The sequence below is a fragment of the Gracilinanus agilis genome, chromosome 3, assembly GCF_016433145.1.
Source record: "Gracilinanus agilis isolate LMUSP501 chromosome 3, AgileGrace, whole genome shotgun sequence".
NCBI classification, from domain to species: Eukaryota; Metazoa; Chordata; class Mammalia; order Didelphimorphia; family Didelphidae; genus Gracilinanus; species Gracilinanus agilis.
In genome coordinates this window covers 526,269,030-526,292,100 of record NC_058132.1, presented here as the reverse complement: position 1 = coordinate 526,292,100, position 23,071 = coordinate 526,269,030, and the positions used below count along the sequence as shown (strand labels likewise).

At 35.0% G+C, this 23,071-nt stretch overlaps 1 protein-coding gene across 1 annotated transcript in view; it reads right to left on the bottom strand.

Annotated features, from left to right (window-relative positions):
* Nucleotides 1–11,441: 11,441 nt before the first annotated feature.
* SLC15A1 (solute carrier family 15 member 1) overlaps nucleotides 11,442–23,071 on the bottom strand; it is a 102,241-nt gene continuing 90,611 nt past the window's right edge. Inside the window, exons 19-23 of the mRNA XM_044669346.1 lie at nucleotides 21,943–22,050; nucleotides 16,641–16,725; nucleotides 15,280–15,426; nucleotides 13,695–13,802; nucleotides 11,442–12,259 (exon numbers count right to left, since the gene is read on the bottom strand). Coding sequence (XP_044525281.1) covers nucleotides 12,056–12,259; nucleotides 13,695–13,802; nucleotides 15,280–15,426; nucleotides 16,641–16,725; nucleotides 21,943–22,050 — 652 coding nt within the window. The 3' untranslated portion in view covers nucleotides 11,442–12,055. The remainder of the gene's footprint in view (nucleotides 12,260–13,694; nucleotides 13,803–15,279; nucleotides 15,427–16,640; nucleotides 16,726–21,942; nucleotides 22,051–23,071) is intronic.

Here is a 23,071-nt window from a genome sequence, read left to right as displayed (position 1 = left end):
TCCCTAAGCACATCTCAACTGACAAGTTGAAGAGGCCATCTAGAAGTGCCCTGGAAAGAAGGAAGGGAGGAAACAAGCATTTAAAAAGCACCCGTCACTGTGCCAGTCACTGAACTAAGCATGTTACAAATATCCTGTCATTTTGATTCTCACAATAACCTAGGGAGGTAAATACTACTATTATCCCTGTTTTATCAGTCAGGAAACTGAGGCAGACATACGTTAAGTGACTTGCCCAAAGTCACACAGATAGTGAGGCAGGATTCTAGCTCATGCCTTCCTCACTCCAAGTCTAGTATTCCATCCACTGTACCACCAGGGATATCTGCAGGAAGCTAGGTTGGAAGCCTTTTTTTCTCTTTTACATTTCTTTTAATTTTATATACTAGTTTTCAGTTAAAAGCTGCTTTAATGTAGTAATTTCTTCTTATAATAATCATAACTAGTAAAATTTACATGATGCCATAGACCATAGATTTAGAATCCAAGGACCTGGGTTCAAATTTTTCCTTTTATATTTACCAGCAATGCAATTTGGGGCAAATTCTTTCATTTCTCTAGGCACCTGTGTCCTCAACTCTAAAATGAGAGAGTTAGACTAGATAGCTTCTAAAGTCCATTCTGTCTCCAAGATTTTTTGACAATGTTGTTCAGTCATTTCGGTTGTGTTCAACTTTGTGACTCCATTTAGGGTTTTCTCGGCAAATTATTATTGCCTTTTCCAGCTTATTTTATAGATGAGGAAACTGAGGCAAACAGGGTAAAGTGATTTGACCAGGGTTACCCAGCTAGTAAATAAATGTCAGAGTCCAAATTTGAACTCGGATCTTCCTGACTCTATGCCTACTTTATCACTCTAACTGCCTCAAGAGGCTTCAAGCCCTTAATAATTTCCACTGCAATTTTACATCCTGTATTTTATTTGAGCCCTCACAACCACCCTAGGAAATAGGGGCCACAAGTAAAACTGTCCCCATCTTTTAGAAAAAAGAAATCAGCTGAGGCAGTTAGATCACTTATATAGAGTCTTAAGTCTATCAGATGTAGATTTGAAACCCAGGGGTTCTTGGCTTCAAGAACAGTGTTCTCTCCAATGCATTGCTCTTGTGAAAGAGTCAGTTCAGTCGTTTTGGATAGCTTGACAACTGAAAATGACCTGATTATATCCATATTATTGGGCCATTTAAAATTACCACTGAGATTGTCAAAATGATTGATGATTCTACCTACCCTTGTGTTGAGTTGCACTCACTTGTACTGAGAAACAGAGCATATTCTCTTGCTTAGAGTAAGAGAATGCCACAGAAGCATTTAATCATTCATTCATTCATTCATTCATTCATTCAAGGGGCATTTATGAAGTGTCAAGCTTTGTGCAAGATAATGGGGAATTTTTTTTTTGGTTGAGACCTGTGATTGCTTTGGTAAAGGGAGCTGAACTCCCCAGGGGGAAATCCCCTCTTCCAGGGCACATCAGCAACTGTCTTGAAATTTACAGTTTAATAGTGTTGCCTAGGGCTCATTTAGAGGTTGAAGAACTTGCCCAAGGTCATATAGTCAGTATGTGTCAGAGTTAAGGCTTGAAATCTTATTGTCTACGCTGGGCCAGCCTTCTCTCCATTATATTGGATACAATTGTACACAGTTTCTTATAGTGCAATAATTTTTCCTAGAAAGACTGTTACTGACAGTTACAAGGAAAAATACTACCTAACAGTGTTTCATTTCCTGCTAGTGGGAAAGTACAACTCTTAAGAATAAACATTTAAACTGGTAATTTATTGAAATAGCATCAGTTGTCAAATTCTATTCTTTAGATCTAAAAGGACTTCTTAGATCATATCTACCAAAGTCTCTATGAATATAAAATAATATTTTAAAGCATATTTTACATTAAAAACCCCACCTTTTCTCCTTCCTACACCTTGCTCCACCCCCAACTGAGACAGAAAAATAAAACCTTTATCATAAATATGTACAGCCAAGTATAATATCCCTTCATTGGTAATTTAAAAAAAAATACAGGTGTGTCAATATTGTCACTGAATAAATCTTTTTTGCCTGTCAACTTTATTCTGTGACAGTTCATATAATTCTACCCAGGTTTCTTTAAAAACCAGTCCCTTCATTATTTCTTATAACACAATAGTATTCCATTACATTTATATATCATAATTTATTTAACCACTCCCCAACTGATTGGTATGCCCTTAGTTTCCATGGCAAAAAAGCTGCTATAAATATTTTTGTACATCCTTAGAGTTTCTCTTCCTTAATTCCACCATTCTCCCTCCTCCTCTTTCTCTCCTTTATTCCCAGTTATGTTTATATTTTTTTTCTTCAGTTGACTAGATCAGATGAGAGCCAGGTTCAGGTATTAATTGTTCCTCCTGTCCTCTCTTCCTTGTTTGTATAGAGTTCTATTTGTATACCTTGATTATGTAAGATAATTTTTGCACCCTTTTCTCCCCTTCCCATCCTACTGTATTCCTTTTCCTTTTGTAAAATCATCAGAACATAAAAGAACTCTTCTCAGACCCTCTATCTAATTAGATTCACACTAAAACCCAAAGATTATAAGGTTCTGAAGGGACATATGTAAACAGCTTATCTTTGCTTTGTTCCTTGTTGATTTTGATCACTCATATTTACCTTTTTAATATTTATAGCAGCTCTCTTTATGGTGGCAAGGAATTGGAAATTAGGAGTTGCCCATCAATTGGGGAATGACTGAATAAGTCTTGGCATATGATTGTGATGGATTACTATTCTACTATAGGGAATGATGGCCAGAATGCATTTAGAAAAACCTAGAAAGACTTACATTAATTGATGCAAAGTGAAATGAACATAACAAGGAGAACACTGTATCCAGTAACAGCAATCAGCAATATTGTACAATGATCAATTATAAATGATTTAGCTATTCTTAGCAATACAGTAATCCAAGACAATTCTGAAGGATTTAGGATGAAAAATGCTATTCACCTCTAAAAAGAGAACTGAAAGAATCTGAGTACAGATCCAAACCTACTTTTAAAATTTTACTTAATTTTTCTTGTTTTTTTTTTTAGTTTGAGTTTTCTTTTATATGACTAATATAGAAATATGTCTTGCATGCCTGCATATATATATATGCATATACATATATATCAAATTGCTTTCTGTCTCAGGGAGAGAAAAAAGGAGGGAGGGAAAGTATTTGGAATTCAGATTTTTAAAAAATGAATGTTGAAAACTATTTTTATATGTAATTGGGGAAAAGTACAATACTTTTAAAAATAAAGTAAAAAAATCTTGTCTCAGAGTCATGAACTTCTGTTTGATCCATTCTAATTTTCAAGGAGTTTGTTGTTTGAATAAGGTTTTGTGCCTCGTGTTCTTACATGTTAATTCCCTTTCCAATTCTTTCTTCCATAACTCTCATTTCTTTTTCCAATTTTTTCCTCTAGCACTCACTTTTAAAAACATTTTAAAGCTACTTTGTTAACTCTTTCTTCACCTTACTTGTAGACTTTCAGAATCATTCTTTTTGTTTTTGGTTTGCATCTTGAATTTCTCTGTCACCATATAGTTCTTTATGACAGATTTTTGTTTGCTCATTCTTCTAGTCTACTTTTGTGTGTGTGTGTGTGTGTGTGTGTGTGTACGTGCATGTGTGTGTGTGTATGTGTATGTTTGTAAAGGAAACTCCTGAAGAAAAACTATTTCTTCCCATTTAAATTAGCACCTCCTTTGCCACATACAATTTTAATATGATTTATTTAGCCTTTAGCGTACTATTAGGGAAACTGTAAGATGAAGGGGTCAGGAGCAATGAAAACTCCTTAATCCCTGGTCTTTGGAGAAACACAGGCAGGATTGACTGGGTGGGAGGGGCAGAAGCCTGAGGAGTACTCTTTAACCTCCCCCCTCCCTCTCAGCAGTTGGAAGTCAGTTAACTGTCTGGTAATGGAGAATAATCTGGCTTGATAACTTCTGGGCCAAGATGGTAAGTGGGGAAAGGTTAAACCCCTTATGATGATATCTTTCTCTGTATTATTTCCCCACAGAATAGAATAGGTGAAGCTTGATGTCTTAGAAGCAACTCACTGGCTCAGAGGTTAGAATCAACTTTAGAGCCACTAGTGAAAGGAACTTGGCTTATGGAAGATGTATTTCCCCAAATTGTCTGTATCCAGACATAGTCCCTAGATGATTAGGGTTTAATGATAACTGGGAATGGGAAGGGGGGAAATGGTTTAGGATTGAGAGGTAAGGGAAAACTACCTAAAACAGCTATGTCAAATAAGCAGCCCCTCCCCACAAAGGGGGAAATGTATCTTGAATGGCTGATATCCTATCTAAGCCTCTAAATAGTCTTCTTTCTAAACCTAGATAGCTGAACTAAGGTAGAATGTGGTCTTGTTTGAAGGTCTAACAAAGTAAAGCAGCTTTGGCTGTCAGAGACTCAATGGCTCCATTCAGAGCTACACAGATTACCCCACTGCTCAGATCCAAGAGCAAAGAGTCAGGACCAGGACCCTACAAGAAGTGTGACCTGGCTTTTTATACCAGGACTCTAACTGCCTTTAACTGCCCCCTCTCTTAGAGTTCTGGTGGCCACTATGGAATTCTTTGATGCAACTTGAACCCCACTCAGCAATATGGATCCCACATTAGGCACCTCTTTGATGCCAAAAATATTTAAATTTGAAAACAACAAAAATGCCTACAATTCAATTTCCATCCAACCAATTGTTTATACTGGTTATCCCCCAAGACCAGAATGTACTCTCTCTTCCTCTCAACCCATACCTCTGAGAATTCCAAATTTCCTTCAAAGGTCAGTTGAAATACCACATTATATACAAGAGGCCTCTTCTTATCCTTATCACTTCCTAAGCATTGATTTATTATAGACTAATATTTGTATATATGTGTTGTCTCCCCTGGTATAAAACAAACTCCTGGGAGTGTGAGGCTCTTTTTAAAATTGTCTTTGTATCCTTAATGCCTAGCACTAAGTGCCTGGCATGTGTAGGGGCTTAATAAATGCTTGTTGATTAATTGAATTGGATAATTACATTAACACTAGAAAACAAAAGTTAAATATAAATGACCACCTCTTTGGATCTAGAAATAAACCTGCAAATTAAGTGTTGACAGTAGGCATAGCGAGTATTTCAATAAAACCTATTAATATAGGCTTTTTTTTTAAACCCTTGTACTTCGGTGTATTGTCTCATAGGTGGAAGATTGGTAAGGGTGGGCACTGGGGGTCAAGTGACTTGCCCACGGTCACACAGCTGGGAAGTGGCTGAGGCCGGGTTTGAACCTAGGACCTCCTGTCTCTAGGCCTGACTCTCACTCCACTGAGCTACCCAGCTGCCCCCTTAATATAGGCTTTTAACAAATTATTTAGAAAAGTACACAGTGAAATTTTCACAGTAAGAAATATATGCTGATCTTTTCCCTACAGTAAATGAAATGTTAAGCTGATGGGCATAAACTACAGAAAGATCTTATTTAGCATGTACAAGTCTACAAAGGTGTGATGTGAGTTGTTAAGTGAGGACAAGTCACAATCTCTCTGGATCTTCGTTTTTCTCATTCTAAAATAACGAGGTTGGACTAGAATCAGAATACTAGGAATTGCCCAATTTAACCCTTATCACCAGCATAAATCCAATCTACAATATTATTGATAAATGTTCATTCATCTCTCCATAGTGGAGATATAAGTTCAGTTTCACATTGCTGTCAGCTCAGTTTTAAAACTTGGTCTCATGATGCTCTCTTAGTCAATGGAATAAGTTTGGGGCTTCTTAAAAAAAATACTTACCTTTTTCCTTAGTATCAATTCTGAGACAGAAGAGTTGTGAGGGCCAAGCAATTGGGGTTACGTGAATTTTCCAAGATCATATAGCTAGAAAGTTCTTCGGTGATATTAGAATGCAATACCTCCTATTCCCAGACCTGGCTCTCGATCCACAGAACTACCTAGCCCCTAGCTACCTTGCACTTTTTAAATTGGTGAGATTGAGCTGATTTCTCTCTTTTTCCATCTTTCAGCTATGTACTGTTCAGCAATAACTCTCTGCTCATCCAGTGTGGACACCATGAACTAAACCCATGAGAGGGGAAAGGGTATCTTCAACAAACATTTGCCTGTCCCTGCTTGCCTCAATTTTACCCCAGCTCTGAGACATGAGTCTAGGTGTGTGTGTTTGTTTTGTATTGTTTGTCCTCCTCATTTTCAGGTCTTAGAGGCAACACTCACAGGATGCCAGGCTCAAGCTTTAATGGCCTTGGAGCCAGGATTGTAGACAAAGCTAAAGCTTCCAACCCCAACGTCCTGATTTCCTTCCTAGCAGGAACTGCAAACTGTTCCAGGTGCAATATAGTATCTGCTCTCTTTTAGCCTACCAAGTGACTCATATCTTGTTGGTTCTTGTGAAGAGCTCATTTTACACTTATTTTCTAGTCTTGGGTCAGGCTGCCATAAGAGAGAGGAAATGTAGGTAGTAAATAGAATTCTGGACTTGGAGCCAGGAAGATCTGTGTTTGGCTTATACCTCATATGCTTACTACCTGTGGGACCTCAGACAAGTCAATAAACTTCTTCGAGCCTTAGTTTCCTCATCTGTAACATAGGGATGAAAATAGTAACTTTTACAGGGGTGCGCAGATCCTGTCTCAATCTTTCTTATTACAGCTTATTGCCCTTCACTACACTCTGCAACTCTTTGTTATTCCTTGAGTAAGAAACTCTATCTCCTGACTCCAGAATTTTCTCGTGCTATACCCCATGCTGAGAATGCTGTCCCTCTTCATTTCTGCCTCTTGGCCTCCTCTAAGCCCCAGTTAAAATCCCACCTTCAATAGAAAACTCTTCCTGACTCCCTATAATACTATTGCCTTCTCTCTATTGATTAACTTTAATTTTTCCTTTCCATATCTTGTTTGTACCTATCATTTGCATGCTGCCTTCCCCATAAGACTGTAAGCTACTTGAGGACAGTCACGGTGTTTTACCTTTCTTTCTATCTCCAGCACTTGTATACTCATATATGAGTATACTATGTAAGTAGTATAAATGCTTGTTGACTTGCCTTGTCTCTTTAGTTTACATAAAACAGAATTTTTTTAAAAAAACGGTTTCTCAGAAGTTGACCCTGTCTGCTGTATACTTGCATCTGGGATCCTTAGTAATAGTATTTACAGTATTTTTAGATAATTTTTTTCAACAAACAAAAATCTATTTTCTTTCCTCTCCCATCCCCATCCCATTGTGGGGGGGAAAAGAAAATCTTGTAACAAATATCCATAGACAAAGCAAAACAAATTCCTGTATTAGTCATGTCCCAAAACATATGTCCTATTCTATACCATGAGCCCTTCACCCTTCTATCAAGAATTGGAAAGCATGTTTCATTGTGGGTTTTCTGGAATCATGGTTGGTCATTGTGTCGGCTAATTCTTAAGATTTTCAAAGCTGTTTGTCTTCATAATGTTGTTATTGTAAAAATTATTCTCCTGGTTCTGCTCATTTCACTCTGCATCAGTTCAGGCAAGTATTTCCAGGTTTCTCTTAAAACATCACTTTCCATAATTTCTTTTAGCACAAAAGTATTTTTATATTCACATATATATGTATGTATATATCTATAAACTTCTCAATTAAGGGACATTCCCTAAATTACTACTTCCCTATCAAATACCTTTTCTCCACCTCATTTATCTCTTTGGAGTATAGGTCCTGTAATAGTGTTTTGGGGTCAAAAAGTTTAGCAATTTGGAGGGGCATCATTTCAAATTGCTTCCCAGATGCTTAGACCTATTCACAGCTTCATCAACAGTAAATTAGTGTGTGCCTGTTTTCCTGCAGTCTTATCTATTCTTAAAATGGAAACTATGGTAAGGCCTAGCTCAGATGGGGATATTCTCATTTTGAGATGAGTCTTTGGGCTAGAATTGATAAAAATATCATATAAAAGACAGCATAAGTACTAAAGACATAGCATGAAATGCATCATATGGCAAAAAATTATTTATTTTAGAAAAGGCCAATTTCCTTTAGGCTTCAAGTTTGAAACAATGGTTGGCTATCTAAGAGGAAAAAATATTTTCGCCTTAAAAGAGAAGAAACGCTCCAATTTATCATAATTTGGGATTCTAGCTAACCCCTAGGTCATTTTGCTCATGACTTCCCTAATTGGTGGGACAGAGTAATGATGTAATATGTTGTGACAGTGAGAAGAGGAGTTGCTGTGAGAGTTGTTGGGGAAGAAGAGAATTGGCAAGGTTCCAAACTCTTTGAGGAAAGGTACACAGAGACCGATAATGACTTTGGAAGTGACAGACATTTAGGTGTTTTGATATTTGCCAAAGGGAAATGAGGGATGCAGTGACAGATGACCTAAAGCAAGTGAGCTCATTTGCTACAAGAGGGAATTGCAGGTAGAACTAGAGGCATGTGGAGATATTTTATAGACTCCACTGGGAGGAGAAATGTCAAATAATGAATAAGAAAAGGGGTTTTGGAGTAATGGCCCTCTTTGAGGTGAGATAGCAACAACTATCTAGTGTACTCAAATAGCGTGGTTTTATGCCTGCTTTGGGAATGAGAGGAAAAAAAAATGGTAGCGGTGATAGTGTTGCAGGAGCAGCAGAAGGAGGGGAAAAACAATAGATTAGAGGTTAGGGTGAGAATTTGAGAGTAATAGAAAAATATTGAGGGATGAAAGGAATGAAGCAATCATGGAAAAAATTTTCAGGTGATGTTTGTAGCGATTTCATTAAAAATTACAAGATACCAATAATTACAAGATACCAATAAAATATTATTTTAAGTTACTTCCTATAAATTGTTCCCTCTTTAAAGTCTCTGCTTAATCAGATTATGAAAATTAATATCAGTCTCAATTAACTAGGCAAAAGTAAGCTGTCATTAAACAGAAAGGGAGATATAGTCTTTCAAAATTTTTCTTTTCTTTTTTGAGAAAAAGAGCCGAAAATATTAGCTATTAATTGTTATGCCCCTTCCCAGATTATAACAACTGGGCTTATAGTATAGACTATTATGGGAACCAATATTATCATGCCAACTATACTTTACTGTAGAATGTTCCTGGTATCAAATTTCATTATGGACTGTTTTAAATCTGCAGGTTCTAAATATTTTATTTTTCAGTTTTCTTTCTTTACCCTGAGCACAAAAAAACCGATATTTAAAAACACTGTGTAGGAATGAAGTAAATATTCCATTTATTCCCACTGCTCTAGGAAGCTTTTTGTTTATAAGGTTGTCCAATAATATTTAGATGTGAAGGAGAATTTAAGAAATATCTGTTCCCCCTCTATTCTATTTTTTGAAACAATATTCTTAATTACCAAGCATTTTTCTCATCTAAATCTTCCCCTCTCCACAAAGATAGAACTGAAAAAAACATAGAAATTTAGAACAAATAAAAAGTTAGCATTTATGTAAGTGTTTTATGGTTTACCAAGCATTTTGTTATTGTCATTCAGTTTTCAGTGGTGTCCAACTCTTCCTGACTCCATTTGGGGTTTTCTTGGCAAAGAATGATTTGTCATTTCCTTCTCCAGCTCATTTTACAGATGAGGAAACTGAGGTAAACAGGATTAAGTGCCTTGCCTAGGGTCATACAGCTAGTATATGTCTGAGGCCAGGTTTGAACTCAGGTGTTCCTGACTCAAGGCTCAGGGCTTTATCCACTGCATCACTTAGCTGCTTTTCTTTCTGAAGCTTAATGCTTTAGATATATTATATTAGGACTCAGCTGGGTGGCTCAGTGGATTGAGAGCCAGGCCCAGAGGTGGGAGGTCCTGGGTTCAAATCTAACCTCAGACACTTCCTGGCTGTGTGACTTGTCACTTGACCCCCATTGCCTACCCTTACCACTCTTCTGCCTTGGAGCCAATACAAGGCAGAAGATACGGGTTTTTAAAAAAAGAAAAATATTATATTTTTTGATCCACACAACAATCCTGGGCAGTTTTTTCCTTTTTAGAGATGAGGAAACTGAGCCAAATAGAAATTGCAACTTGCCCAGGGTCATATAGCTTATCAATATCTAAGGCTATATTGACTCCAGGTCCAATACACTAGCCACTGTGCCAGTTAGCCACAAAGAAAGATAAAAAAGAAATAACCCTTGTATCATATAAGCACAGTCAAGCAAAACCAATTCCCACCGTGCTGCATTCAAGAATATATCTCTCATTCTGCATATTTGAATATCATCTTTCAGATCTGAGATGGGTAACATCTTTATCAATCTTCTGGAATCATATTTGATCAACACAGTTATCAGAGTTCTCAAGTCTTTCGTGGTATTACAATATTGATTTTATAGAGGAGGGAATTGAAAGCCCAATGAAATTCAGTGACTTGTACAAGGTGACATATGAAGAAACAAAGTCAGATTTTGAAGCTAGGTTTTCAACTCTAAAATTAGTCCCCAGTTAAGCCATACTGTTAGATAATGGGGTTTTTATTTTTATTTTTCAATAGCAATTCTTAACTCTGAGAGAGGAGCAGTGACCTACATCAGTGGAGGGAATGTTACATTGATGAAATCAGATGGAGTAATGGCAAGATTCCCAACCTTGAAATCATAAGACTCCTAGGTTTGAAGTCTGCCTCAAACATATAGAGATATAGGATCCTGGACAACACATCTAATTTTGATCGCTGCTTTCCTTGTGTGTAAAAAAAGAAAAGGAAAGGAAAGGAAAGGAAAGGAAAGAAATAGAAGTGCCTAAAAAGATTATTGAGAGAAGAGAGAACAGGAACTTTGCATTCTTCAGTATATAAGTAATATTAGCCCTTATAAATATAGTTATCTAAAGAAGCTTCATCATTTTAACTTGAATTTCTTGGTGTGTTCAGGGTTCTGCATTTTAATTGAGAAAGCAGTGGGTGGATATCAAGGATAAACAATCCTATCCTCCCTCCTCTGGCAACTCTGGACCTTAGAGGATTAAGACTCTCCTCCCATTTTGTGAGAGATTTCAATGGAATCTGAGAGAGGAGGAGGGGGAGGGGAATTGCATCTAAAAGAGACTCTCCCATGGACAATCCCATTCTTTATCTACTTCCCAATTCATTGAGCTCAGAAAACTCCAGAAGGCAGGCTTCTAAGAGATGAAATTTTTGGTCATGAAAACCATCTAAGATGTGTTAGCCTTCTGATTAGGTTGACAAAGTGAATATCCACACTAATTACTTCAAAAGAACTGCTTTCACTGACATTCTAGATTGACTGGCTCAAGAAGGACACACTGAAGACAGAAACTGGGAAAAGATGGAAACTTACATTTGTAGGTCCCAAACTGCCCTGGAGGAGTATATTTACAGAATCCAGCCATTGAAATGACACTCTGCCAACTATCCAAAATCGGACAGGTAAAACTGTTCACTTCCCCCAAAGCATAAATCCTAAATGTTTATTTTTAGGAACAGGAATTTATTCAACATACCATTTATACTCTCAGTACCATAACTGGCCTTCACCTGAGTGGTTTTTTGAGTTACATAAACAGCTTAAACAGAGGTAGGGGTTGGTGAAAGTGGACAATAAAGTAATACTAAATGGTAATTAGACATTCATATCCTGAAATATCGGTTGTTTGATTCATTTTTAGCATGGGTTTGGTTTCATTTCCTAATATTCTTCTCTGTTGTTATACATGTACTGAAGTGCAGACAGTATGGTATATTCTGAAAGTTGCCTTTTTCACAATAAAAAAAGGGAATACACAAAAATAATAGTTCTCTTCATGGTAGAGACGGAGAGTAGTCCTCAACAAAGTTGAGTTTGTTATAAAAATTAATTTTGTGCTTTCTTTTTAAAAGCAAAGCTATCAATGGTTCCAGAGTTTGATGTTCATTCCAGTTGAGAAGAGTTAGCTTGGCACAGTTGTCCACCACAGGCATTGACAAATTGAGTTCTTTGTCATCATCAATCGCAATCCAATAGCAGCCTGCTCATACTAGAGAAGTCCTTTACGTGAGCTCTCTATCATTCCCAATATTTGTTCTTAATATTCACATCGCTGTCTGTGAAAATGATTCAGGTTTTTCATACAGATCAGATTCGTCCCCAACTTTTCGACTGTTCCTTTTTTTGTCTTCATCATCAAACTGGGCTTCAATTTCTGCTGGATTAATGTAGGTATAATAATATGCCATGATGGCAAAGATAATGCAAACAGCCAACAGCAACGCAGCAAAGAGAACATACTCGGCCCACTTTAAAGATGTAGAAATAGTTGAGAGAAAAGAGAGAGAAAAAATTATTAACAGAGATAAACTTCAGGGAAAATTTCCTGTGACTAATAGCTACCTATGATCATAATGTAGAAAGTACATGGTATGGGGTAGCTAGGTGGTTCAGTGGATAGAGAGCCAGACCTAGAGATGGGAAGTCCTGAGTTCATACACTTCCTAGCTGTGTGATCCTGGGCAAGTCACTTAACCCCCATTGCCTAGCCCTTATTGCTCTTCTGCTTTAGAATCAATGTTGATTCTAAGATAGAAGGCCAGGTTTTTTGTTTGTTTTTAAGGCAGGTCAAAAGGTTTTAATAATATTTTCTAAAGAATAGCTATAATGACATGGGAAAGTAAAACATTTTTCTATACTATAATCACATGAATATTTACTTTGTTACTATCATCAGAAAATAAATTAATATAGAACCCTAAGTAAAAGTTGTAATAATAAATTATTGCCCTCTTTTCTTTGTTAACAATGTCTTTTCTTTGGTGTAAGTTTAAGTCCACCATGTATATTTGAGAAGTCCCTTAGGTAGCTAGCTCTGAAATGGTAAAATTATTATCTTCTAAGTGTTAATATAATGCATTAATAATTATGCATACTATATTAACAAGTAATTAATAAAAATAATTAATAAAATATGAAGCAATGACATTTTTAAAAGCATTTCATCTCGTATGAAACTAAAAGTTAAATGCAGCATTTTGCTTTGAGAAGAATAGCTATCATGCTATTAAAAATAATTCATTTCTACTTATCTTCTTTCAAAATTTAAATTGTATTTGGCGTGTTCCATATCCTGGGCAAGAAATTTACTGATTGATACAAGTAGCAATAAATGGAAATGGTTTCTGCTTCTTTTACTTGAATAATCTGAATAACTGCAGAGTTCTGCCATTTAAAATGGAAAATCTAGCCCTAGAGTGACATTTGGAAAGGTTTCTAGACCTTTACAAATTTAAAGAGGGCATCAGAGAAATAGTCAAAATGCAAATAGCACCTGGATTTATGCATTTATTAATAAGAATAAATTGTAATTTCAATAATCAAAGTTCCACTATTTTTTTCCTTAGGTGAAACACAAATACCCATATGTATACACAATCAGATACCCCCCCCCCACACACACACACACCATCATGAAAATCTAAGTTATTTTAAAGATATATTAAACTACTTCCTCTCCACTCCCAGCATATGGGCTTCATTTGGCACAGTTTGGGGCAAAAAAGGAAAGAAATGGAAAGATATGGCACCCTTGCTACTACAGCAAAGACAGTTGTTTCACTGCTACTACCAATATTGAATGTTGGGAATATGAGTGAGCTCAACAATGAAGCCAAGTGTCTTTGCCCAAGGGGAGCTGAAAGAGACTGGACATAACCAGGGCTCTTTCAAGCATTTACTTACCTGTTCACTGAACTGTCCTGCTCCAGCCACAATAAGAACAATGATGTTCCCAACAGCCACTGTGACTAGCCAGCCTGCTTGAAGTACTGATTTCATATTGGAAGGAGCCTGTAGAAATCAGATATGAGTAAAATGATTCAAATTCAGCACCAGGATGATTTCACTTGCTGCTTGACTGAAAATAAAATTTTATCATTAAACCAATCATTCTGGCTTACAGATAGAAGAAAAAAAAGGACAAAGGAAAAAAATTAAACCAGGTATGGAAAATATCCTTGCAATAATCACTTAGCCAGGATAAGTTAAGGAATGATATTAAAAAACAGGAGTGTGAGGGTAAAGAAAAAGGCCATTTTCCCTTATTTACCCAAACACGGGCTAGATTGATGTTAAACATGTGACTTAAATGAGTCTTTTAAAATATTGTTTCTGGGGATAGTTTCTATGTGAGCTGGTCTAGTTGCTATGGAACAGCTGCTGAATTAGAATATTTATTATTGCTAATACAGTTTATTCTCTGAAGAAGAATCTAAAATTATTAGATGGAAAAAAGTCATTTTCAACATGTGTAAGTCAATGGTTATATTAACCTCTGGCACCTGCCTACCCTATCAACACACACACACACACACACACACACACATAAATGTGAACAAATGTTTCCCCAGAAAATTGTCCATCTGAGAAAATTAATTTGGATAAAAGAGAACTGTAACAATTTAGGATTCTAGACTTTGTTTAGTAGCCATTTAATTAAAGTCCCATTTCCAATAAATTGAATTTATTAAAATATTCCAACTTCTTTACCCACACAACTGTTAATGAAGCATTCTGTTATTTATTACAAAGATAGTTTGAATGAGTAAGAAATCAAACAACATTTGGGTTATTCTGAATTTCATTAACTGATAATGTGGTTTGATGCCCCAAAAATCTGTTTTGGATTCTCATTATAGCATCAAAAAGTGAATAACTGGAATTATGTTGTTAACTTATTGAGATTGATATGGCCACATGCCCAAGTGCTTATAGGAAGACCAATAGAGATCACAGGATTTTAGAGTTGGAAAAGGTCTAGTCTAAGCCCTCACTTTTTACAGATGAGAGGTGAAGAAACCTGAAGTTGTAGTTGGTAATGGTGGAAAGTGGGGTCTATGTCTGAATCAATTCAACACTCATTCCACTATACCACAACTATAAAGTTAGAAATGGATAAACATTTGATTCATGTTCTAAGTCCTGAAGTCATAGGAGTATAAAAATTCCTTTAGTCAATACTTCGTGAATTTTCCTACTTTTAACATGTTCTCAGTGAAAACAGAAACTACCACGCAACTGAACTTTCCCAAGACATTAGGTATGGAGAATGGCAAAATTTTAATTGTTTTTTTTTTTTTTTAATCTAGGCTTGAGCATTGCCTTTTGCTCCAGAACTTAAGTCAGTGGCTAGGTTATTCACCAGGTGGGAAGATTCCCTGCTTTCCATCATTCCAATTCAGATTGGCTCAGTTATTTATACGACTTAGTATGAATAAATTTTCAAATGAATCTTAAAAGATTAAGAGAGAAAAAATGAATATGGAACCTGTGAATATGAGAACTCCAGCCCCGTAACAGAGAAGACAACTTCGCCACAGGTCAGAAGGAAATATTGTGGGATCTGTAGAGCTATATTAACCGTATTGGCTGAGATATCTTCAAAAGTCTTTAAAGTTAGGCCGTTGGTATCACACTAAAGAGATAAGGGGGAGAAAGAAAAAGAGAGAAAGAGATTAATACATTGTTTCTTCTTTTAAAAAAAAGCAGTAAGGGTTCTGGGTTTGCAACCCAAATAGATAATGAAAAATGTTTATACAAAAATATTGATAGCTGTGCTTTTTGTGGCAGCAAAAATTTGGAAAATGAGGAGGTGTCCATTGATTGGGTAATGGCTGAACAAATTGTAGTATATGATGGTGATGAAATACTATGGTGCTATAAGGAATGATGAACTGCTTGATTTCTATAAAAACTGGGAAGACCTCCTTGAACTGATGTAGAATGAAATGAGCAGAACCAGGAGAACATTGTACACAGTAACTGAAACATTTTGAGACAATCAAATGTAATAGACTCTGCTACTAGTAGCAAAGCAATGATGTAGGACAATCCCAAGAGATTCATGAGAAAGAACTATGGGAGTAGAAACACAGAAGAAAAACACATACTTTTTCACTTAGTTATATGAGTATATGATTGGGGATTTAGTTTTAAAAGATCACTTGATTACAAATATAAATAATATGGAAATAGGTTTTGAACAATAATACATGTATAACTCAGTGGAATTTCATGTCGGCTCTAGGAGCGGGGAGGGAACAAAGGAGGGAGAAAACATGAATCATGTAACCATGGAAAAATATTCTAAATAAATAAAATTTTTAAAAAGCTTTGAGGGGATTTTGAAGGTTAAGGGACATTCATGAGTTTTGTTTCCTTTAATTAAAACACACAATGAGCATTTTTAAAATGAAGTTTAAGGAAGTTACCCTAATTCACAAGAAAGAATTATAGAATTAGATCTTAATGAACTGTAAGTGTGTTTGCCAACAATATTTCTTTCAGAGGGTGAGAATAAACTTTGAGCAAAGAGACAGCTTCTTAAAAGGAGAAAAATCTGTCTCAAATTCTATTGGTCACTAATGTTTCAAAATGGGGTTGATTTTTTTTAAGAAGAAGATTGTATTATTATAGAAAAAAATTAATAAGATTGCTTAAACATGAATTAGAATTAAAGTTAGAAGTAATGTTTTAAAAGTTCCAAATGAAAATAAATATATACTAGAATTATTGCTTCCTTTGAAATACCTGAAATATCACAGAATTTACTATAGTGATATTGGGAGGATAGCTACAAATAGCACAAAAATCCATGGCAATTCTCTTACAATGGGACTGGTAACTTACCTTTGTTAACACATAGGTATATGCACTGCCAAATTCAAGTTTTGGAGACTTGCCACTGCAAACCCCTTTAATTTCAATAGTTTTTCTATTGAGAATGGAAAAAAAGAAATTCTTTTATAGCCATTTTTTCATAAGCAGAGTCTTTCATATACATTTTTTTTACTTTAAAATTTTCAATGAATAAACATCTATTTACCCATCACCATCACTGTGGAGTTGGAAGTAGGGAACTTTCTTGCAACAAACATGCACAGACTACCAAATGAAATCCACAGTGTCCAAAAGCCCCCAAATGTATCATTCTGCATCCAAACTCTATTGTCTCTTTGTCAGGAGGTGAGTAGTATGCTTCATCAATGGGCCTCTTAACATTGTAGTTGGTCATTACTAGAGACTTTCAAAATTGTTTATCTTTACGTTATTATATAAGTTGTTCTGATTCTATTTATTTTACTCTGTATCTGTTCATACAACTCTTCCCAATTTTCTCTAAAATATCATTTTTATACTTTTTATAGTACAATAGTACATTCATATAATTTGTTTATCTACTCACCATCTGATGTTTTCCCTTTTAGTTTCTAGTTCTTTGTCTGCAAAAAACTGGTATGAATATTTTTGTTTATAGGAGTTCTTTTCCTCTTTCTTTGATCTCTTTGGGATTTAAGATTAGTTGTGATATTTTGAGAATGCACCATATGTGCCAGTTAGTAACTTTTGAGTAGTATTTCCAATTTGCTATCCAGAATGGCCAAATCAGTTCACAATTCTACAAAATTTATTATTATATCTATTTTTCTGCAGCCCTTTCAACACTTGTGGTTTCTCCTTTTTGTCATTTTTGCCAATCTGACAGGTGTGAGGTGAAACTTGAGAATTACTTTAATTTGTATTTCTCTAATCATTAGTAATTTAAAGCATCATTTCATATGCTATTGATAACAGATTTTTCTCCCCTCTGAAGACAGCCCATTCTTATCCTTTGATTATTTATCAGTTAGGGAATATATCTTATTCTTATAAATGTGAATCAGTTCCTTATATATTTTTGGAAATAAGACTCTTATCAGAAAAACTTGATGCAAAGATTTTTTTCTCTCATTTATCTTCTTCCCTTCTAGTTTAACCTTGATTGATTTTGTTTGTGCAAAAGCTTTTCAATTTTAAGTCATCAAAATTGTTCACTGCATCCTTTGTAATCAATCCTCTCTAGCCTTTGTTTGGCCATGAACTGTTCCCTCATCTATAGAGCTGAAAAGCAATCACTTCCTTGATCTTTTATTTATGTCACCCTTTATTTCTAAACTATGTATTCATTGGAACTTTTTAGTGGACTTTGGGAGATATCTAGTTTCTCTCATACTGTTTCCCAGTTTTCCCATAAGTACATGCCAAAGATTAAGTTCTTATTTCAGTATCTAGGTTTTTCAAACATTCTTCTACTGTGTATGTTTATTCCTACATATGGTGCACCTAACCTATCCCACTGATTGATCTTTCTATTTCTTAAACAGTACCCAGCCATTTTGATGACTACTTTAATTTAGTCTGAGATCTGGTAATGATAGGTATCCTTCCTTCTTAGTCTCCCCACCTTCCACCCGCCACTGATATTTCACTTGAGTTTCTTGATCTTTCATTCTTCTAGATGAATTGTATTTTTTTCTAGCTCTATAAAGAAATTCTTTGGTAGTTTGATTGGCATGGCACTGAGCAAACTAATTTAGGTAGCATTGCCATTTCATCATATTGGTCTTATCTACCCAAGAATAATGACTATTTCTCCATCACATAACCTGATTCCAGGACAAGCTATCACCTGAAATCTCATCATTATACCACTAACTCAACTTTGAATACCTTTCCAACCACCTCAGCCTTCTTTCCCATTTGTTTTCCTTTATAGATGGTAGGAATCTAGTCTTTCCATATAACCCTCAACTTTGCATCTGTAGTTCTCCTTGGTTTGAACTCCATGAAACATGAAGCCCCCAGGCTCTGTACCTTTCGGTACCCAATCCTTGCTTTCTGATTTCCTTTGGTATATTGTCTTCCCTTTAGATTGTAAGCTCCTTAAGGGGAGGGTCTATTTTCTTTTCCTTATTCATATCCTTGCACTCAGCATAGGGATGATTTAAAATAATTCCTGTATTTTGGTAGGTAGATGTCCACATTTTTTGTAGATTCTGTAGTTCTTAAGTGAACTCTCCCTTATAAATATATATGTACATATATGTATATATGTACTTCCTCTTTGTAAGTATATGAACTGTGTACATATGCTTCCTATTGAGTTTTGTTGGTAATATATAGAAATACTGATGACTTACATGGTTTTCTTTTATATCCCACAAGTTTGCTAGCATTGTTTCAGAAAATTCTTTCCCCTCTATCTAGAGTTTACTAAATAAACCAACATGTTTTCTGCAAAAGACAATAATCTTGTTTTTTTGTTGTCTTATATGTATTTACTTTCTCAATTTCTTTTTCTAGTGTTAATGCTATAGTTAGCATTAGTAACACTATATCAAACAGTGATGGTAATATGTTTTACCCTGCATCTTCCCATATAAACCTTGTTTGTCCTCATTATATATGTTGGCTCTTAGTTTTAGAGAAATACTACTTTTACGAAAAAAAGGCTTCTTATTCCTAATTTTCTAATTCTGAAATAGATGTTATACATTTGCAAAAGCTTTTTCCTGTATCTATTAATATAATATGTTTTTTAGTGTTCTTATTGTCAATATGGTCCATTATGTTGATAGTTGTCCTTACAGTTATAAAGAACACTGTTTCATAGTTTTCTTTCTGTTTTTATTCTTACTCATCCTGATATCAAAAACATGTGAAGGAAGGTGGCCTAGAAGTACCAGATCTCAAATTGTACTATAAAGCAGTAATTATCAAAACAATCTGGTATTGGCTAAGAAATAGAATGGCAGATCAATGGAATAGAATAGGTACATAGTACACAGTAATAAATGACCTCAGTAATGTAGTGTTCAATAAATCCAAAGATCCCAGCTTTTGAGACAGTTACTCACTATTTGACAAAAACTATTAGGAAAATTGAAAAAACAGTATGGCAGACACTAGGTAAATACCAACATTTCACATTATCTATCAAGAAAAGTTTCAAATAGGTATATGATTTAGTCATAAGGAGTGATACCATAAGCAAATTATGGAAGCATGGAATAATTTGCCTGTCAGATTTATAAAGAAGGGAAGAATTTCTGACCAAAAAGAGACAGAGAGCATTATAGATGTCAACTTGCTAATTTTGATTATATGAAATTAAAAAGAATTTACACAATCAATGCAATCAAGATTAGAAGGGAAGGAGAAAGTCAAGGGGGGAATTTTATAGCAAATTTCTCTGATGAAGGACTTATTTCTCAAATATATAGAGAACCAAGTCAAATTTATAAGACTACATATCATTCCCCAAATCATAAATGGTCAAAAGATATAAACAGGTAGTTTTCAGATGATATCAAAGCTATTTTCAAGTGAAAATGTTCTAAATCAATATTGATTAGAGAAATACAAATTAAAACAACTCTGAATTGTTTTAATCCCATATTTTCAGAATGGCTTATATGACAAAAAAAGGAAAACAACAAATGATGGAGGAAATGTAGGAAAATTGGGACACGAATGCACTATTGAAGTTAACTGATCCAACTGTTCTGGAGAGCCATCTGAAACTATTCCCAAAGGGCTATAAAGCTGTGTACACCCTTTTAAAAAAATTTCTTCAATTAATTAATTAACTAATTAATTAATTGATTGATTAATGTGTACACCTTTTGATCCAGGAACATCATTACTAAGTCTTTATCTCAAAGAGATAATAAAAGAAGAAAATGGCCTACTCATACAAAAATATTTATAGCAGCTCTTTTTGTTGTGACAAGGAATTGAAGGGATGTCCATCAATTGGGGAATGACTGCATAAGTTGTGGGATGGAACATTATTGTACTATAAGAAATGATGACCAGGATGATTTTGGGGAAACCTAGAAAGACCTACATAAACTAATGCAATATAAAATGAAAAGAACCAGTAGAAAATTATACAGTGTAATTGTATATTGTATAATGATTATGAATGGCTTAGCTATTTTCAACAATGTAATGATCCAAGACAATTTCAAAGGGTTTGTGAAGAAATGACATCTACCTCCAAAGAAAGAATTCATGGAGTCTGAATATATTTCAAAGCATATTATTTTTTACTTTATTTGTGTGTATGTGTTTTTGCTTTTGTTTTATACAAGTCTCCTTCCATAGCATGACCAATGTGGATACATACTTTCTGTGGTCATTCATGTATAACCTAGATCAAATTGTTGACCATCCCTGGTAAGGGGGAGGGAAATAAGGGAGAAATTTGGAATTCAAAATTTTGGAAAATGAATGTTAAAAATTGTTATACATAATTTGGAAAATGTTATATTCAAAGATATTTTTGATGCTGCCTTGTCTGAGATCATGATTACTACCTATTCTCTTTTGGTTCTCTGTTGAATGAAGTATATTCCTGGACCCAATTATTTCTACCTTTGACTAGTTCAGATGAAAATAAGATACAAGTGTTTCCTGATCTCTTAACCTCTTCATTCTGATTTGTATAATTTTCTTTCTTTTTTTAAAATCTTTTTTAAACCCTTAACTTCTGTGTATTGACTTATAGGTGGAAGAGTGGTAAGGGTAGGCAATGGGGGTCAAGTGACTTGCCCAGGGTCACACAGCTGGGAAGTGTCTGAGGCCGGATTTGAACCTAGGACCTCCCGTCTCTAGGCCTGGCTCTCAATCCACTGAGCTACCCAGCTGCCCTGATTTGTATAATTTTCTAACTGCACACCTTGGTTGTGGGAGTCTCATGCTCTAGGTCTTTGTGAGAATAGTTGTATCATGGAGTTGTTCCCTCTGTTTCATCATCTTCACTGGTCTTTGCCTTGACTGTATTATCTTTTAAAAAAAATAAAGCCAATACTCTCAGAAATGCAATGATCCAGGACAATTCTGAGGGTCTAATGATGAGGAATGCTATCCACTTCTAGAGAAAGAACTGTTAAGAGTCAGATGGATGTGGATCAAAGCAAGCTATCTTTCACATTGGTGTATTTATGGTTTTATTTTGGGGTTTTGGTTATGTCTGAGTGTGCTCTTACAACAATGACAAAGATGGAAGTATTTTTGCATGATAATAAAATAAAAATAATAAAAAAATTAGAAAAAAGAAAGAAAATAGAACCAGAATTCCCACTTGAAATTTCTTGAATTTACTCACTCTCCAGAAGAAAAAAATTCATAATCGCTGGCATTGTAAGAGACAATATTCTCATATGTTATTCCATCCATGGTGATATTGACAGCATGATCCAAGCCATTGACAAATCTGAAAGATTTGACAATGACTTAAGTGTCTTTTAAAATACAAGAAAGTAGAGAATATTTGGCATTTAACATGTTATTACTAGTTTTCTAACAGTCTCCACATTTTATTGTCTTTCCTAAGATCTAGTCTTTGATGGAATTTTTATTCAAAATATTTGACTATAACACTTAGAAAAGAAGAGTTCCTTTAGTATTTAAATATATCTAGCATAGCATTTACTTTAGATTTGTTTAGTACCAAATCTGAAGAAATTCCTTTATTCTTTTTGGCATTATGAAAATAAATCCATTAAAGCAAAAAGGAAAGTTTTAATTATAAAACAAATGTAAATAAGGTACAAAATTCTAAAGGTGCTAAAGTGACCAGAATGACACAGCAGAAAGAACACTGGACCAGGGAGTTAAAAACCTGCATTCTAAGATTGGCCTTTCTACCCAGAGAACATATGGCTTTGGGCAAGAAAATGGAGATGGAAAGTTTGGGGGTTTTATCCTCTAAAATATCAGGATGTACTAATGAGAATAAGTTCTTTGAAAATCTTAAAGCAACTACATAAATTGTCAGAGTTTAAATTATAGAATAACTTATGGCCAGTGAAACACTCAAAGTTGAAATTTAATCTCTCGTCTGAGATTCTAAGGTATCTACAGAAATAAAATATACACTTGATATACAATTACCCCAAACTCTAAAATTACTAAAATTTTCTGGGCACTAAAAAGATGAAAAACAAAGAGATTGGTTCATTTCAGGTATTCAATTTTTAACGTATTTCTAGAATATATCTTGAATGTCACTTTATATAGTCTAAATCTCTACTATGCTAGGTTTCTGACCAGATCATTAGAATGTATTTTACTGACTCTTTATTAATAATATCAGATTAAGAAGAGCAATGAATTAGTTGAGTCAGAAATGAAAGATTCTTCAACAAGGTCCACCATTCATTTGCCCCTGAGGTCACATAATAAGTCATAATTACTGAGCCTCTGCTGATAAAAATGGAAAAGCCTTCCCAGCC